The sequence below is a fragment of the Drosophila rhopaloa genome, unplaced genomic scaffold, assembly GCF_018152115.1.
Source record: "Drosophila rhopaloa isolate 14029-0021.01 unplaced genomic scaffold, ASM1815211v1 contig_3, whole genome shotgun sequence".
NCBI lineage: Eukaryota > Metazoa > Arthropoda > Insecta > Diptera > Drosophilidae > Drosophila > Drosophila rhopaloa.
Window position 1 is genome coordinate 13,074,541 of NW_025335123.1, and position 19,326 is coordinate 13,093,866.

General features: G+C 37.7%; 2 protein-coding genes across 6 annotated transcripts in view; one reads left to right on the forward strand and one right to left on the reverse strand.

Annotated features, from left to right (window-relative positions):
- LOC108049862 (serine-rich adhesin for platelets) overlaps positions 1 to 19,326 on the forward strand; it is a 45,755-nt gene that overhangs the window by 19,018 nt on the left and 7,411 nt on the right. For 4 of the 5 annotated variants that reach the window (XM_017131228.2, XM_017131230.2, XM_017131229.2 and 1 more), the window contains exons 3-7: positions 2,249 to 3,076; positions 4,959 to 5,282; positions 6,176 to 6,720; positions 18,129 to 18,872; positions 18,966 to 19,288. In XM_017131228.2, coding sequence (XP_016986717.1) covers positions 2,768 to 3,076; positions 4,959 to 5,282; positions 6,176 to 6,720; positions 18,129 to 18,872; positions 18,966 to 19,288 — 2,245 coding nt within the window. In that variant the 5' untranslated portion in view covers positions 2,249 to 2,767. Of the gene's footprint in view, positions 1 to 2,248; positions 3,077 to 4,958; positions 5,283 to 6,175; positions 6,721 to 13,847; positions 13,956 to 18,128; positions 18,873 to 18,965; positions 19,289 to 19,326 lie in introns of those variants that run through there. The other variant, XM_017131232.2, reaches the window with a different exon arrangement.
- Positions 8,868 to 9,527, reverse strand: LOC108049865. The gene is made up of 2 exons (XM_017131235.1): positions 9,391 to 9,527; positions 8,868 to 9,326 (listed from the first exon to the last, which is right to left on the reverse strand). The coding sequence occupies exon 2, from the start codon at positions 9,312 to 9,314 to the stop codon at positions 9,138 to 9,140; it is 177 nt and encodes a 58-aa protein (XP_016986724.1). The 5' UTR covers positions 9,315 to 9,326; positions 9,391 to 9,527; the 3' UTR covers positions 8,868 to 9,137.

Consider the following 19,326-nt stretch of genomic DNA (forward strand, 5'->3'; position numbering starts at 1 on the left):
ATTGACTATACTTAACAATTTGTTGGGGCCTTTTACTTGGCTTCGTGTGATAACAATTAACTTGATTGTTTTGCACTACAAGCGGTCGAGAATCGAAATCGAATGTAACACAAGAAAAGCGGGTAAAATACAGTGAAACGAGGAAGATAAAAAACCAAAATCGAATCGTGGCAAGTAAAATAATAAAAAAAATCAAGATTAAAGACAGAACATGCGTGTAATGAGCCAAGCAGCGGTAAAAGTATTAAAACGCTGTTGAACAACGCCAAGAAAAAAGAACAAGCCTCAGAATTACATCAATCAAAGTACATTTTTTTTTTGGAGGCGGTCACCAGTCGATCAAAAAACAAAAATAAAACAATCAACAAAACGAAACAAGATGATGTGATGGGGATATATATATATAGGTAGTGGAATGTAATTAACGAAAGCAAAATTAAATTGTATAATATAAAAATTATATTCTGTTCAATATTTAACACCTAATATATTTGGTTGAGAAAAATTTTCCACTGCGCAACCATCAGTTATTTATAGTTAAAAAATATCTTTATGTTTTACCTATCGCCCTAGCTAGCCTTCAACTGGATTATCGGTAAGACTGCTGATAAGTTGATATAGGTCGTTATATGATGTTTTTCAATATAAATGACGGACTGGCCAAGGTCTCTAACAGTAGCTAAACAGAGTGTTTTACAATCCTTCATTTCAGTTTGTTTTTTTTTTGTTTTACAATTTGCAATCAAAATTTAACACATTTTCAGTAATCTTTGTCCGAATCGGTTTATCTCTGTGTCTATCGCCTTGAGTGACTTGACACACTTCAGTTACCCCCGCTTTGCGAAAAGAAACTACTTTGACAATGCAATTACAATGGGGCAATTATAGAGACTACTTGTATCTGAACAATCTGTTTTTGTCTGTCTATCTGTTTGCGGGTAATTACATGTGTTTTGGCTCAAATTATTATTGCGGCTGTCGTTGTTGCCTTCTTTATGTTGTTTAATTAAGTTCAATGAGATAAAGTTGGCAAACAAAACAAAAAATTAATCACAATAAAATATACATATACTGCAAATCATAAAGCCTATTAATCCTTTGATTATTCAGGGACATTTTACTTTGGGTCTTTGATCTTTGACCTTATCGCTTGAGTAATTAAACTCAACTCCACGGGTTTCCATTTGTTCACAAAACAATAACCAAATCGCAGGGGGCATCCACATTCGAACTCTTTGAATTCACAGCTAATTAGGAAGTTGAACTCGAGAGATGAAATTATAATAGAATTTTATAATTGCATTAGGCTAGAACAGCTTTAATCAAATGAAACTGCGTAGTAATTAAAGCAGATAAAAAAAGGGTTTTTCATTTAATTAATCTTAAAAATTAATAAACATCAAAAAATTAGCAAATGAACTACGCAGTTTACTACTAGCCACAATAATCACTTATTTAGTGCCTTTGTTTAGCCCGCCCCCAAAACTTTTCAATTGGAATTTTAAACGAACAATAACTTTTATTGATTGTCCCACCTTCAATGCAATAACTTTTTGAGCAAACAACATAAAGTAAAGAAAAACGTAATAAAAAGGGGCGTTAACCCCCATTGAAAAGGGTTTTCATTTTTAATACCTTTCTTAGTTTTAGTTTGCTCAGAGTAAGTTTTATTTTTCAAGAAAAAGGTGTAATAAACGGTATTATATCATCATCATAGTGTTGATTATTATGATCGGCGCATAGTCATCGCATATGTCCAGTTACAGTTAGTTAAGTGCTTTTTACTGCCAGTCAAACTGAAAAAAAAAAAAACAAAGGCTTCGAAGACACAAAAAGCGAGGAAAACAAAACAAAAACCTTTTTCGGCTTTAATTACAATGCATAAAAAATACAGTAAAAAGCCGAAAACAGATTTAACTATATGGCGTTTGTGTGTTGGACATTGACCGTCAAATGAGAAGTCTGAAAAGTGTAACACGCCTCGTCGCATTTTAACCCTTCTCGGTTCCTCCGAAAGCTAAAACAATGGGGTTAAGAGCGAGCCAATGCCAAAAACATTTGATGGTTAAAGCCACATTTGATTAAAGGGTGTTTTCTGGGGAAATTTTGTGTTTTGTTTTACAAACATAATATGTAAGACATTTTCTAAATTTAGCATTAATGATTGATTGTGTAAAACTAAGTTTATTGCAATTGTAATTTATCTGAATTATTTTTTTAATGTATACTTATTTAACTTCTTTTGCAGATGATTTCCATTTATTCATCGAACGATGTGTGATCAGCCAAAAGAAGTAGTAGTAGTACTATGGTAATATCGATCGGTACGATGGGCCTTGTGCCGCAGCCACATCGAAAATTTGCAACATATCGCAGGCTGTAAGGGAAAATACCGAATAATTGAATTGCAACGCTAAATTGCAGATATATATCCTCTCTTATGATATAGCCGATATATAGAAGAGGAAAACCAGGGGTGAAGCACCACCCCCACCCACCGCCACACAAATGAGGGTGCCACCAACAGGTTGACCACCTTAAAAACAAAACAAATACAAACAAAATAACATTGTAATAAAAAAAGCAAACCGCACGACAAATAGAAAAGGCAATAACAACAGAAACCACCAAGCCACAAAGCCAGCCACCGAAAGAGATAGAGCGCTGAAACAAAAAAGGCGAAATACGAAAAGTAAAAACCCTGAAAACCCCCTTTGAAAACCCCCATTGAAAACCGCCTGGAAAACCACTAGAAGCCCGCTACAAAATGTTACAAAACTCGAACGCCGCTGCCGCAGCGCAGGCGGCCTCGGCGGTGGCGACTCCGGCAGCGGCGGCAGCAGCAGCGGCATCGGCGGCAGCGGCAGCAGCAGCGGCGGCGGCGGCAGCAGCAGCGGCCAACAACGCGGCACTGGCGGCCTCCTCCATCCAGCCCAAGCTCATCGTCATCCGACGGCGGCCAAACCAGGGATACGGCTTCACGCTGCGCCACTTTATCGCCTATCCGCCGGAAGATGACCAGGCATCCTCGTCGGCGGCACAAGGATCGGCATCGACATCGGCCAACTGGGCACAGGTTAGTCCCCACAATATGCACAATAGATAATAAAAAAAGATACAGGATAGTGGATACAGAATCGAGGGTAAATCATGTAAATAAAAAAGGGCACATAATGTTAGGTTATATAAATAAAGGATTCATGATACGGATATTTTATGAGGACAGATGTTTCCCCCAATTTGTTACAAATTTCTATAGATTTAATTTCTTTCTGAAATCAAAACAATATATTTTACAATATTGGTTTTTATTTAATTAAAATTTTGTATACTATCAATGTTTATCCTCTTATTGTAAATTGGTTTCAAGTAAATCCTTTTATTTTGAAATATTTTTCAATAAATATTCTTGTTGTGTAAATTAAAAATAATAATAATTTTAAAAAGCTTATTTTATATTCCATATTATTTATCTTATTTCCTTCAATTTTTTTTATATGTATAACTCTTTTAAGATACATTATTAACTTTATTTAAGCCTTGTTAAATTTTTCATTACTTAAAATTTTTAAGTTTAAGTGTCAATTATTTTCAAATGTTGCACTGTGCAAATGGGAGTTAATTGATCGCAAAGGAAGTGCAAGTGAGAGAGCGAGAGTGACTGGGTGAGTAGGAGGAAAAGAGAGAGCTGCGCATGCGCACCGGTCAAGCAGTTTTTGAAGTCAAGCAATTAGTCATCGGAGTCTCCCTCTTTCTCCGGCTCTTTCTCTTTCTCTTTCTCTCTCTCTCTGCTGAGCCTCTGCCGCAGTCGACGTTGGCGTTTTGGCGTTACGTGAGCGCTGCGCACGCGCGACTTATTCAAATTGCCGCTTTTGCTTTTTCTGCTTTCTTTTTGCTTTTCATTTGTGCGACGGAGATACCCTGCCCCAAAAGTTCAGCAAGAGAATTTTTGTATGTGTATCTGGTCAAGTTAAAAAATAATTTTTAAATCATTAGCGTTTCAATATATGACCAAACATGAGTATGCTAAATATAAAATATATGGTCCCATTTTTTAATGATAATAAAATCTGTAAACTTTAGTACATAATTATTGGGAATATATTATTATGTTATATTTAAAAATGTTACATTTTAATATTTTAAAATGCAATAATGGGAACAAAATTAATAGATCAGAACGTTTATTAAAATAATTATTGAAATAAATAAAGTAAAATACTTAAATAATACATAAAAACAAAATATCAAGGAAGACCACTATGCGAATGAACAATATATGAACCGAACAACCACTACGTATGAGTGATAAACATTTTGACTTGTATTATGTAAGAGTATTAAACTGTCTGTAGAACCTCCCTTCTCTTTCTCTTTTATTTTTATTTTTGCACTAATTTGCGTTTGGCTCACTTCACTTTTTTGTGCCCGTTTTATTTTTGTTGATATTACAACCTCCGCTCGCCGCTCTCACTCTCGCGCACTCTCTTCCCGCTCTCTCCTTGTCGCTCGCACGGCGACTTAATCCAATCTACACTCTCCTCGCAAAATGTTGTTGCTTCACGACCCACAGTCGCGCTCAGATAATTAGTACTTTGCGGTTTCTTCATGTATATATCTGCGATGTTTTCTGTTTAGATAATTATGTTAATAATTTTAATATTTCTAAATGTATTTTGTATTTGTTTTATAAATATATTTTCGTTTTTATATATTTATTCAAAACTTTTTGCTGATTTGTTCACCACAAACTTTAGTTACTTTAAGAGGAAATTAGGATTAGCCAATATAAACTTTTGTTTTTTATTATGTTTCTTAGGCGGATTCAGTGGAAAATTAGATATAACAATTTGCAGTACATCTTTAATATAGTTTTTAGTGGGAGCTCCATAGTCTGCTCACCACAATCGTACATGTGACTAAATATTTTTTTTGTTTCGGCTTCGTTTGGTGTGTAGGAAGCCTCTAGTATGGCCGGCAGCAGCAGCGGCAGCAGCAGCAGCGTCAGCGTCGCCGTTGCCGGGATCACCGGTTTGGAGCCAACGTCGCCGACGTCGCTGCCGCCGTACCAAGTGAAAGCGATGGAGACCATTTTCATCAAAGAGGTGCAGGCGAACGGACCGGCCCACTACGCCAACCTGCAGACGGGCGACCGCGTGCTGATGGTCAACAACCAGCCGATCGCTGGCATCGCCTACAGCACCATCGTCTCGATGATCAAGCAGACGCCGGCGGTCCTCACGCTGCACGTGGTGCCCAAGGAGTGCGATGTCCTGCAGATGGTAAGTTTCCCCCCTCCAAAGAAGGTTCTCCACAACCGGTGGAAGATCTTGGCTAAACCCAAGACTTAGGTTTTCTTTTTGGCTTGTGTAACATAAAGGTGCTTTAGATAGATGTGCATGTAGATACATTTCGAACTTCTATTTGCGCTGTTAGTTGTTCGATACCATTAAATGAAATGAGAGCTTAGTTCGTGTAAAAGATTGCCTTATCATACAGAGAGGATTAATCAACAAAGAACTTTAAAAAGGATTATTATTAGAAATTGATACTTTAAAGGATCACAGGTATTTGGAATCTCCAGATATTTTCACGTACAATAATTCGTCGGTATTACTGAAGTAAAGTTTTTAAATACAATTCAGAAATTGAGAAAATTGATAAATCTATAAATATTTATTATATCATGTTAAATTGAGTTGCAATTGATATTTTACTTATCGCATAAAGAACGGCAGGCAAAGTTATTGTTATTTCACAAAAGATAAACAAACAGTGAACCGCTTTGTAAGGAAGTTAATTTTCAAACAAATCTGGCAATAAACGATAAACAAAGGATTGCTTTCTGCGAAATCAATGCATTTTCCCTTAACCAGTTTTTTAATGGAGTGATTGGTGATCCATTTCAAAAAAGTAATTGTTTAAGCCATTCATGAAAAGTTCATTAATACTGAAGGAAGTAATTTAATTAGGAATAGGTGCAAGTTTATTTACAATGTTATTTGAGTTGGTAATTGTGATAAGATCACATTGATTTAAAAGAAAGCTTTGTTTGCTTTAAAACTGGTACTTGAGAATGTGACTATTATTAAATTACACCCACTGTTAATTTTGTTATATTATGCTATCATCTCTAACTTGTTTTTCCCCGTTTTTTGTTGTTGTTTTTTCGCAGCACTATACAAGCATTGCCCACACGCCAGAGTCGAATCGCCTGACCATGTCGACGCACTCGCCCTCGCTGCTGGCCAACGGCTCCCACAAGACCACATTTCCAGCAGCAACAGCAGCAGCAGCAGTTGCAGCGCCACCGCAGCAACATCAGCAGCAACAGTTGATCTCATATCCCGCTGTTGCAGCCGTGACCACATCATCGCCGTCAGGATCGCCGCATTCGCATTCGCATTCGCAAACGCAATCGCACTCGCATCCCAACTCCCATCATGCACCATCCCTGCACGGAGGCAGTCGATCGGGCAGCATTACCAGCACGGCCAGCGGAGGCATCACCATCCTGAGTCACCAGTTCTACCCACAACAGCAGCAGCAACAGCAGCAGCAGCAACATCGTCATCCGGCGCTGACTGGCGGCAGCAGCAGCATCGATTTCGGGGACATGGCACATGGACTGCGGCAACATCAGCAGCAGCAGCAACAACAACAGCAACAGCAGCAACATCTCTACCAGCAGCAGCAGCAGCAACATCATCTGTTCAAGCGGTAAGTCAACAAAATAAATGAGCTCACCTTGGCGAACGGCAAACGGCCAACGGCAATTGACGTCACACACGATAGCAATTACAGCAGATTATCGGATTTTCGGATTTCGGAAAAAAACAACAAAAAAATAACACACAAGTTTACAACATTTTGACATCTACAGACAAAATCTAGTGTTTTTTCCAATATATTTTTATACCCTTGCAGAGGGTATTATAATTTCAGTCAAAAGTTTGCAACGCAGTGAAGGAGACATTTCCGACCCTATAAAGTATATATATTCTTGATCAGCATCACCAGGAGAGTCGATCTAGCCATGTCCGTCTGTCCGTCCGTCTGTCCGTCTGTCCGTCTGTCCGTCCGTCTGTCCGTCTGTCCGTCCGTCCGTTTCTACGCAAACTAGTCCCTCAGTTTTAAAGCTATCTGCTTGAAACTTTCCCAAAAGTTATCTTTCTATTGCAGGTAGTATATAAGTCGGAACGAGCCGGATCGGGCCACTATATCATATAGCTGCCATATAACTGAACGATCGGAAATGCCATAACTTTGTTGTTTTTAAAGTTAGGAAGTTGGGATTTTCTATGAGTTTTATTTTTGGCCAATTAATCCGACCTACCGAATTTCATAAGGATCGGACGACTATATCCTATAGCCGCCATATAATTGATTGATCGGAAATGCCATAACTTTGGTGTTTGTAAAGTTATCAAGTTGGGATTTTCTATGGGTTTTATTTTTGGCCAATCAATCCGACCTACCAAATTTCATAAGGATCGGCCGACTATATCCTATAGCTGCCATATAACTGAACGATTGGAAATGCCATAACTTTGGTGTTTTTAAAGTTAGGAAGTTAGGACTTTTTATGAGTATTAAGAATATATGAATATATGAATAATTTTGAAGAATATAATTTACAGAATATTCTGCAAGGGTATATCAACTTCGGCTCCGTCCGAAGTTAGCTTTCCTTTCTTGTTAAATATTATTTGAGTCTGTCGTCGATCCATTTTTATACCCTTGCAGAGGGTATTATAATTTTGGTCAAAAGTGTGCAACGCAGTGAAGGAGACATCTCCGACCCTATAAAGTATATATATTCTTGATCAGGATCACCTCCTGAGTTGATATAGCCATGTCCGTCTGTCCGTCTGTCCGTCTGTCCGTCTGTCTGTCCGTCTGTCTGTCCGTCTGTCTGTTTCTACGCGAACTAGTCTCTCAGTTTTAAAGATATCGAATTGAAACTTTGCACACACCCTTCTTTCCTTTGCACGCAGTATATAAGTCGGAACGGCCGGGATCGGCCGACTATATCCTATAGCTGCCATATAACTGAACGATCGGAAATGCCATAATTTTGGTGTTTGTAAAGTTAGGAAGTTGGGATTTTCTATGGGTTTTGTATTTGGCTAATCAATCCGACATGCCGAATTTCATGAGGATCGGCCGACTATATCCTATAGCTTCCATATAACTGATTGATCGGAAATGCCATAACTTTGGTGTTTGTAAAGTTAGAATGTTGGGATTTTCTATGGGTTTTATATTTGGCTAATCAATCCGACATGCCATTTCATAAGGATCGGCCGACTATATCCTATAGCTGCCATATAACTGATTGATCGGAAATGCCATAACTTTGGTGTTTGTAAAGTTAGGAAGTCGGCATTTTCTATGGGTGTTATATTTAGCCAGTCCGACCTACCAAATTTCATAAGGATCGGCCGATTATATCCTATAGCTGACATATAACTGAACGATTGGAAATGTCATAACTTTGGTGTTTTTAAAGTTAGGAAGTTGGGATTTTTTATGAGTATTAAGAATGCATCATATGAATAATTTTGGAGAATATAATTTACAGAGTATTCTGCAAGGGTATATCAACTTCGGCTCCGCCCGAAGTTAGCTTTCCTTTCTTGTTTAAAATCATTTTTAACAATTATCTTTCAAATTACATAAATTAAAATTTTATATCATTTGCTATTTGTTGTTCAAATAACTATATTTTCTATATTTCTTCACTTGAAATGTATTATTTATAACAATACATTTGTGAATTCCCGAGCGTTTTTTTTTTAAGCATTTTAAAAATATCTTAAAGTTTCCTATAATAGTGGGCTCAACTTGTTTAAAAATTTATGACATTTCTTAAGAATATTGAATTTCTGATTTATTGCATTGATGTGCGTTTATAACATCTAAAACTATGAACAACATTCAAGTAGGCCTGTGATAACAAATCCAGAATCGGAGGGAAAAAAACAATTCTCATGAAGTCGATTTATAATCTTATCATGGCCATAACAAGGCAAACACACTGATACAATTTAACGATCTGCTTCAATCAATAGACAATTAATTTACGCACATTAGGCACAAATCAAAACCGCTTGCAAACCAAAAACATTAGAACATTAGACGCCATTGGTGGGAAATATTTGGAAGCCATCAAAGAACTTGGCAAGCGGGATGGCCAATGCGAAGAGTCCGTAGCTCTTGATAAAGGTCCAACAGAAGTGATCGTTATAGATGATCGTCCAGGAAGATCGCACCATTCGCAGCAGTTGAAGCGATTTCTTTTTCTCCACCATAGCGCCAGAAAACTGCCCATGAATTGTGTATGTAGAATTTGTAATGATAACGATTGTAGATTCCGAAAAAACTCACCTGATTATTTCAATTAAAAGGATCAAAAACTATACAGATTTTTTTTTCAACCAAAATTCTCATGTGTGCTCTCTAGAACGTGTGCTCTCTAAAAAATCGGAACGAAACTGCGTTGTCGTTATACGATGAAAACTACACTTAAAACACCAGGGCAACTAGGTTTGATGAAAATGTTACTTTTGACTTAAGTTTTCGGGTTACTTTATAAAAGAAATTTATTATTATATTTCACATTTTTATTTAGATTATTCATATTCTAACACTGCAAGTAGGGGCTTTAAAAACGCGGACATAATTATACACAGGGTTCCAATGTATATTCCAATCTACTAAGTCAAATTTGAGCATACCTTGTGTTATTTGCTCCACTGTTCAGTGGCGATCTGTTGTGATTTATGGTGGCAAAAGTCGAGAGGCGGTCAGTCTTTTCTCCTGTCTTTAATAGCATATATGTATATATATGCATATTGTACATTTGGATTTCATTGCCAGCATAAAAGCAACGAAATAAATAAGTGAAAACCCAATATTCGGATTGGAAACAAGAAAAGCTGAACGTTCAAGGGGGTGGGGGGAAATGACTGCAAATAAAAAAAAGGCAGCGATAAAAATTAAGCTGATGAACTAAATGACATTAACTAACCGCATAATGAACAACGGACGGCGAACAATGCGCATAATTAAAAACAATTGTAAACGAACTCTGTGCGAAAGGTTTTTCAGCCCCTCGAGCCAACATCCCTCTATATGTGTGTATATTTTCCCCCTTTTGGTATTTTCATCTGATCTCTGGCATTATGTTCAATATTTAGGCTGGTTTTTAAATTGTCTTTCCTTTCTACTTAATAACTATTTTGAGTTATAGCTGCAGCAATAGCTGAGCTCTAAATGTCATTTACATTTTTAAACAATTCAAGATAGTCTGGCTAGACACTTTAAATTGTAGTAAATTCAAACACAAATTTGTATTATCAATTATTTGGCAATATCTAATATTTGGCAAACGCAGTTTCACTTGTCGGTGGCCCTTTTCGTGGCCATTAATTTATACTGGGAATATAGATGATGATGATGATGACTGAATGCCATCACCATCACAATCTCCATTTTCCCCATCCTCCGAATCTATAAAACATATAGACCAGAATCGGCAGACGAATATTGGACGCCATTGTGGCTGCGTTGCGGCCTTTTCGGTGATTTCATCCTCATTTCCCCTCGAAACCCACTCCATTTCTCCTTCATCTGGCGTTCTCATTTCGTACATTCCTCATTTCAGTCTCATTTCATTCATCGCTCGTCTCTCGCTTATATTTCCATGCATATTTGTCATTGTTTTGCGTCTGTCTGTTCTGAATGAAAATTATTTTCCATATATTTCCCGCTGTCTGTGTGGAGATGTGCAAAAGTTATTTATTATTTTGTATTCTATAGAAAGTTCATGTGACGTCAGCGAGGATATTTTTTATATGTAAGAAAGTATCACCCAATCCCCCGATTAAAAAAAAAATGGTCGAGTGAGGGTATTTTCCAAGTCTTATTTGTAGAAGTACATTTTTGTTCGTAAATATTTAACTAATACGTGCGTTAGCTGGTAAGTTACAGATAGGTAAAGTTAAGACTAAACGAAAAACCATCAGTTTAATTAGATTTTGTGCTGAAAACTAATTCCATTAAATATAGTTTCCCCCCCCCATCAAACTCTTAATTTATTATCTTTCTTTGTTTACAATTTCTCTTATTCTTTTTGGAAAGTTTGTCACGTTTTCAGTTGGCTGCATGTGCAATTTTCAAATTACGTGAGTGGGATTGGGCAAACTTTTGTGAACATCTAGAAAAGTGTCAGTCAAAAATACATATACACGTCTATTGACCAACTGACAATTTCCCCACACTCGAACTTTTAATTGTGAGATAACTTCAGAAAAACGGACAGCTCCATGGGAGTGATTGATTATTGATTGCTTACCATGTGAACATTGTTTTTACTTAATGTACAAAAGCTCAATTTGTACCCCGGGAAATTTCAATTAATTAAAGCATACACTTTTTAGTTCAAGTCGTTTTCGATTGGTAACCAATTTTGGGGCTTGCTTTTCTTTTTTGTTGATGCAGGTAATGAAAGTGTTATGAAATTGATGGAGGTCAAACATTGCTGAAAGCTAATATGAATGTATTTCTGCAAGCGCATAAATTATTGAGAATTATTTTAATATTCCAAACGCAATATCGGACATTTTTCAGTACCACTACCAATCGCATTGCGTATACGCAGCGTTGATGCACATGAATATGAATATGAATAAATAAATCAATTTAAATACAGTAACAACAACCCATTGACTAATCGAGAGAGAAAAAAAAATGAGGGAAAAGCAGCGGCAACGCAGTAATGGAAAAAATAATAAATAAATAACCGCATAACCTTATGCACACAAACACAACGGGTGTAAATGGACACCTCGCAACAATAACAATAAATTTGTTGAACTGCAAAAGCGAATATTTGCTCCATTGTTAAATGATTACGATAAATTTAATTGAATTTTGTATGCCAGCCAAAGAATGGGGAGGAAATAATGCCACCAATTCCCGGAGACATCAAGTCGTCGTCGTCTTGTCCCTTCCATTTCATTCGTCGCTCTTTAAGCGAATGAGAGATTTAGCTTTTCGAGATTGAGATGGAAATTGAGACGACTCAGATTGAGTTTGAGTTGATCTCGCGACTCGGCGGGGGGTGGGGTTGGCTTTATGTAAATTATTGACTACTTCAGGCATTCCAAGCATGCCACTAAAGTAAAGTGCACTGAAAGAAAGACAATGCCCCTATATAAAGGGTTTAAACATGTGCCGCCTGCTGTACATATTTCGCATTATCCTTTTGTTTGCATACGCATTTACACTCACTTGATTGATTGATTGATTGATCGACTGATTGATTGATTGATGGCTGGCGAAAATATGTCATCGGAAATGCAAAACTCAATATTTGCTGCGTAGCATTGCGTGCACAGTGGATGGGATTTATTTAGCATTTTTTAAGGATGAGCCATCATCAGCTTATCATCACTTATTTTTTGTCATGCCATTAGTATGCTATATCAAATAACATTTAAATAAATTAATGTTTTTGCTTTGTTACAACTCAAATATATTTATCATGCTATTAGTAATATAACAACTGAAATATTTATAAATTTTAAGCTTTAAAATATATATATTTTTGCCCACTGTATAATATAGAAATTTAACTACTTTGCTTTGACAATTACGTATACGCCCTGCGGTTGGGTGAGATCCGCCCCTCCGCCCACTCTGTAAATAAATAAACAAGGCAAGGTTAGTCGCGTGGGGAAAGGGGTGGGGTGTGGTAGGGTAGGGTATATATTTGGTCAGTCGGTGACTGATAGTGATATAGTGATTACCACTCCATTCCCCTTTCGCCCTCGAGCGTCCGTCCTGTGCAAACAGTGGGCTGCTCCCTTCGCCCACTGGCCGCCCCTCACTTCATTTTTATTTGTTTATCTATTTATTGCTTATAAAATACAGTGAGCGCCGGCAATACATTATTGCGGACAGTTATGATTCTAGAGAGGTTTATAGCCGAGAAAATACAATTTCAAAGAGCCAAGTAATAATGATATTAATACAGTTGTAATTAGTTTTTCCATAAAATGAAATTAGAATGTTCTGTATGATTGGATATTTTTCCAAGACACCTTTTCTAATTAACCGCCGCTCAATTCTTTTTTTTTTATGTGTTCATCTTTTAATGAGTTTTAAAAAAAAGTGAATGTTGCGTATGTTTATGATTGCAATAATAGTTTTAAGAGAGGTTCCAGGGAAACGCCAAAATAGCCAGCTAATAGCGATACACTCATATTTCATTAAAAAAATATTTGACTTTTAAGGATGTCTGATTTAATAGTTCTTTTTCAAAGTCAAATTCATCTGAAACTGCTGCAAACGAAGCTTGTAAAATGTATGAAAAAATTGCAGTTGCCTCTCAGAGTGTTCACTGTATTGAAATAATACAAAAAAAGGGAATCATGTGAGAGCATCGGTCGGTGGGTCGTTCGCCATTCGGTCGCTGCCCACTCAATGGGTCTCTTTCAATTGCTGAGCCTCTGCCGCTCTTTAATACGAATTTCATATATGCATACAAAGCCAATTTTTGCTGTGTTTTGTTGTGCCTTCTTTTTTTTTTTTATTTGTATTTTCTTTTTTTTTTTTTTTATTTTAGTTTAGTCGCATGGACTTTGCGTAGTACTTTAGTTTAGTTGACGATGGCGAACGGTTCGCGCAGATTTCAGATTTTGTGATACGCGGCGAAACGAAGTTTTTTGTAATATAAATTTATTTATTAGCATATTTTTTTTTAGAGAATTTCACCGCGATCTCTTGTTGTGAGTGCATTGTGATGGAGTTGTCTTTGCTCTAAGTGCCATACACTGCCAAAAAAAAAAAAAAAAAATGTATGCGCTACCATTAAATGGCGACAAAAAGCCTATGCTTATACATATGAAAATGATACGGTTCGAGATCGATTCCAATATTGAAAAAAGGTTAATTTGCATTTATCTACAATTAAGTTGTGTTGTCTTTTCTGTGTTGCTCTCCTCATTATAGAGTGTGTATTAATAGCCAACCAATTTGAGAACCTAAAAAGAACTCACAAATTGCAGAGACCTTGTCCGGAAAAAATGTACATTAGATCAAGAGTTCAAGTGTTTTCCATGAGGCGAAGATCAAAGCGACGAAAGCGACTCCCTCGCCAGAAACTATTAACTATTAAAAACAAAGACCACAATGAACGTGACTTGTGTAAAGGTTTGCCGTCGCCCTTGAAAAGGTTACAATCAATGGGTTCCATCAGTTCGAAGTAAAAATAACCCAATCATCACAGAAAGAGAGTGTTTCTTTCCATCGAAGGCAGACCAATTCAAAAAGCCAGTCACTCTAGTATAATGAATATAGAAATCGTTGTAGGAATTCTTTGCTTTAAAAATATATGCTTTAATTTATAAAGGTACTACATGCTAATTAGATACTAAATGCTTGAAATGTAAATTTTTTTTATATATATTTTGTTTTTTTTTTAATATAAACTTTTCAATTAAACAAAGCATCTTAAACTGCTAAACCATTGCTTTAAAATCACTAAATAAACACCGTAAAGAAATTGACATACTGAAGGGCTTAAATTCATAAACAAATATATATATTTTTTTATTTGTAAAAATCGGACGTTTTGCAAAATTAAACACCGAGAGAAAATAAAAGTGCGTGAGTGGGCTTGTTTTTTGCGTGTGTGTTCGACAGGTAATCTCTCTTTCTCTCTCACTCTTTCCAAATCTATCCCTCTCGCTCTCAAGCTGCCTGTGGCTTTTGTCGCTTATCAAATGTGTCAACAATTTTTTATTTATGACTTGTTAATTGCAAAGAGTCGCAAGAGTTGGCAAAACGCAAATCAGACAACAGAAAAGTAATACAAAATAAAGCCCACAGTGCATACAACAAGCGGACAATAAAAGTGCGAAATTCCGCACAGGGAAAAGGAGAGAGCTTATAAGTATATATATAAATATATGAATATATATTCTTTTACCCCCCAGAGATATAGCTAATTCGCTGGCCGCCTTTTATCGATATGCAGCAACAATATGGGATATACATATGGCGGTGATAAGGGTTTTTGGGGGCTTTCAGAGGGTTGCGATGAATCAAATCAAATTGAATTGTATGCGAGTCACTTGTGTCAAAGCTTTTTTGCATCATACACACATGCACCGAAAGAAATTGGAATATTCAATTTTAATTTAAAGAATTGTACTTCTTTTAATGTATTGTTTGTTCATATTATTACTTGAATATGAATCCTAAAAAGCCTGGAAAAGTTCAGATTTTGTGTGTGTGTTATATATAAACAACTTTCGTCGCCCAGTGTAGAACCCAAATATCCAATATTACATATAGATAGCTTTATGCATAGATAATAATGCCACCGAATACGCGCTCGCACACCAATCACACATTCATTTGCTGGGGACACGCGCTCCTGATCCGAAGAATTTTTTATTTTGCCATTGCTACCTGCTCTGCCGCTGCACAGTGGGCCAAAACCGGAGTAAATCCGTTAATAAGTTAATGGCATTGATTTTGCCGAACTAAAAACTATAATAATGTCACATTTTAAACATACATAATTAAAGTCAACCTAAATAATAATAATATAGTTAAATAAAATTGAATCATATTTGAATAATAATTTAAATAAATAAAATTGAATCATATTAAAATATGATGTCAACCTATTCTATACGAACGTTAAGATTAACCTCTGACTAAGCACATGTTTGTTATCTAAAATAATGAAGCTTTCAATGTTATTACTTATTTGCTTAAAATATTTTTGTATTTTTACGTTTTACTTTGGCCCACTGTACGCTGAAAGCTAGGCAATGGAAATATGGTGGCAATATGTGTGTGCGTTTCCTTTATTCTGCGACCTGTGAAATATGATCCAGGGATATAAAACGGGGAGGGAGTGGGTGGTTGGGGGGTGGGGGGCCATCTATTCATTACCTTTTGACCTTGACAGTCTGCCGGGGTTTTTGAGCCTCGAGTGTGGGAAAGGCTTTTAAAAGCGAATTGAATTAACCATCCTGGCGCACACTCACACTCACACTCACACTCGCACTTACTCTGTCATTTACCATACTATTTTTAGCTTTGAACTTTCATTTGACAATCTCGGCACATGGATGCGGAGTCCAGTGATTCGGGGGCCAGGAAATGGAAGCATAGTTAAACTAATTTGCTGTTTCTAGTGGCACCGCAACCGAGGCTAAAAACTCGATACGCAAACGCTCCTTTGTGCGCCACATGGTACTTAATTATTCGAGCTGCTCTCAACCTCTGCCACTTAAACTTTGGCTCAAATCTAATTTGTTTTGTTTTGTTTGGCCGGCTGGCGTTTGTTTGTTGAGTGCCCACTGTAGCGGGTGGTAAAACATAGCCAGCTATACAGCAAACTGTCCAAAAAACCGGTCCACAATTTGACATTTTCACATATCACAAAAGGCTTTTAGCCAGGAACTTAATTCAACTTGACATTCACGTCAATTTGGGAAGTCAGCGGAAAATGCAGAAAAGTTGTGGGTTGAATTGCAAGTTCAAGTTCATTGCTAAATAATGTATTGAGTTCTTATTAACTTGTTTAGTTTGTTAACGTAATCGAATGACCTGCATTCATAACAAAGTACCTTTTCATTTATTTGAGTTAATTTAAAGCTAAAATATACAACTTTACTATGATTTTTTGTATCATGATGCGGTCATTTGTGGTTGCACAAGTTGGAAAAATAAAACTTTTCTCTGCCGAGTGGAGTGTGAAAGGTACCCCTTCACCGCAATCTCTTAACCAAATGGATATGTAAAAAAAATGCATTGTTTTGCTTCCGAATTTCCCCCTCAGTTAGTCTGTAAGTCATGGTTGGGTGATAATAAAACAGAGATTCATGTTTTTCACACAAAACTTTGCGTCAATGACAGTTACAAATGGTAGTACATTTGTTTTGAATAAATACAAGTTTAGTCATTAAATTTTGTTGTAAATATTTCTCATGGTTGCATTTTAAAAGTTATAAATTATATTTACACCCTTTTTACCTTACCTGCTGTGGTACTTCTTGGTCTGATTTTCAAACACCTGCTAGGCATTCCAATGAATCACAAAGAAGTCTTCATTGTATTGCTGTTGAAAATCCACAGGCATTAATTAGTTGCACTTGAGATGTTCGAACGGAAGCAAAATTAAATGAAATCAATTATTTGAAAGAATAGAAAACAAAGAATAGTGAGCTATAGATTGGTTTTCCGTAAAGTAGGGAATGGAATTTGGCAACATGCTGGGAAAGGGGTTACGGGGAGATCGTGATCGGCGTACGCGATCGCCAATATTGCGCATGCGCCGCGTGTGACGGCAGCGAAGGGGACCCAAACTCATTGAGCGACTGACAAACTGATGATGGCACGTGCCATCAAAAAGTGCGGGGCAGACTTGGAGCGTACTGCTTTTGGCCCCCGGCCAATTTGGAGCTACTGCGTCTGCTCATTCGCCGCTGATTCAATTGACAAATATTTTTGTTTTGCAAAAAAATTAACAAGCCACCAAAAAAATGTCTAGATCCGCCAACAGAAGCACTTTTGCTTCATTATTGCCAGGCAAATAGAAAGGCAGACTGTTGATTTGAGTGTTTAATCATACAAATGTCAGTGTAAATCGTAAAAATTGCAATATTTTATTCAGTTATTAACTACTTTTTGTTTATATTTTCGATTTCGATCTGAGTTAAACGTTTTTTTACGTGAAACAATAAATAGGATTGAGGTCTTAGTTTCCGAATTAAAATTACATCATTTAGGTATTTTTAATATAATATATAATAAGACATTTATGTTTTTTTAGTGGTTTTACAATTGTTTAAAGCTATGCTGCATTGTTTGGCCCCAAACTGCAGCTTTACGTTGCCAGAACTAAAATTGAGGTATTAAAAGCTTATATCTACAAAACAACTAAACAGGCACCTTAAATCGATTTTTTTTGAAATATTTGACAACTATAAAGATCAATAGTTATTCAAACATTTAATTCTATCTTCAAAATTTGTGTGTAATCTTTTTTTATGGTTTACCCCATTTTAATGTTTTAAATTGTTTTTATTATTTTCCTGCAGTGCAAATCAGCCGCCAAATTTAACAGTATTATCGGCCAGCTCGGCAACGACCACGCCCACACCCACGCCCACCGCCCGCCAGCCGAAATCCGCAACGGCCCTCAGTCAGGCGGTATATGCAGTCAGCGCAGGACCCAGTTCAGCCACCGGATCGGGATCTGGATCCCTTTCGGGGGGCAGTGAGAACAGCGACCTGATGATCCGACTCCGCGAATCGATCAAGCAGAAGGAGGAGTTCCTCAAGTCGCCGGTGCCCGCCTCCCTCTCCTCCGCCACCTCGACCAACGGCAATCAGGCGCAATCCTCATCGCCGGCACAGCAGCAACATCTGCAGCAGCACCAGCAGCACTTCTTTCCCTCGCACACGCCGCCCGGTGGTGTCCAGGTGGTGGTCCCTCCGCCACGCAGTCGCCATCAAGTGCTGCTCAAGCAGCAACAGCAACAACTGCAGCAGCTGCAGCAGCAGCAACAACAACAGCAGCAAAATCATGTCCTTGGCTTCGATATGTACTATTCCGGTGGCAAGCTAGTGCAGCGATCTTCCACGGCTCCCAGCAGTGTGAGCCACCACCATCAGCAACTGCACCAGCAACAGCAGCAGCAACAACTACTCCACCACCAGCAACAACAGCAGATCCAACAGCAGCAGCAACATCGCCAGGTGATGATCAACAACAATGCCAAGTATGCCAAGGATCTAGACTATTTCGAGACGTTGCAGGAAACAGGAGTCACCAATAAAGTGTAAGTACATTAAATCCCTGGCTGTAAATTATACAGTCAACATAATGCAACTATATAATAAATATTAATCAAACTCTCCATCTGAATTTACAGTTTCGAGCGCAAATTGGTGTCGCACATGTCCAAGGGCTTCGATCCGTTCAAGCCGCTGTCGATCAACACCAGTGCCATGGAGTCCTCCGCCAGCACATCGAGCAATGCGACCACGACGACGGTGAAGAAACAAAGTGTGCTGTACGAGTCCCTGCAGCAGCATCCGCTGGCCAAGTACCATCAGACGCAGCATCAAACTTCGGCGACGACTACGATGACGACGACGACGACGACGGTGGACGGACAGACGAGCAGCCGGATGGAGCTGCACAAGGCGACGCTGGCGAATGCCACCATCGATCCGGTGCCCGTGGGACCCAGCAGTGAGTCTATCATTTGGAAATGCATTCCATTCACCTTA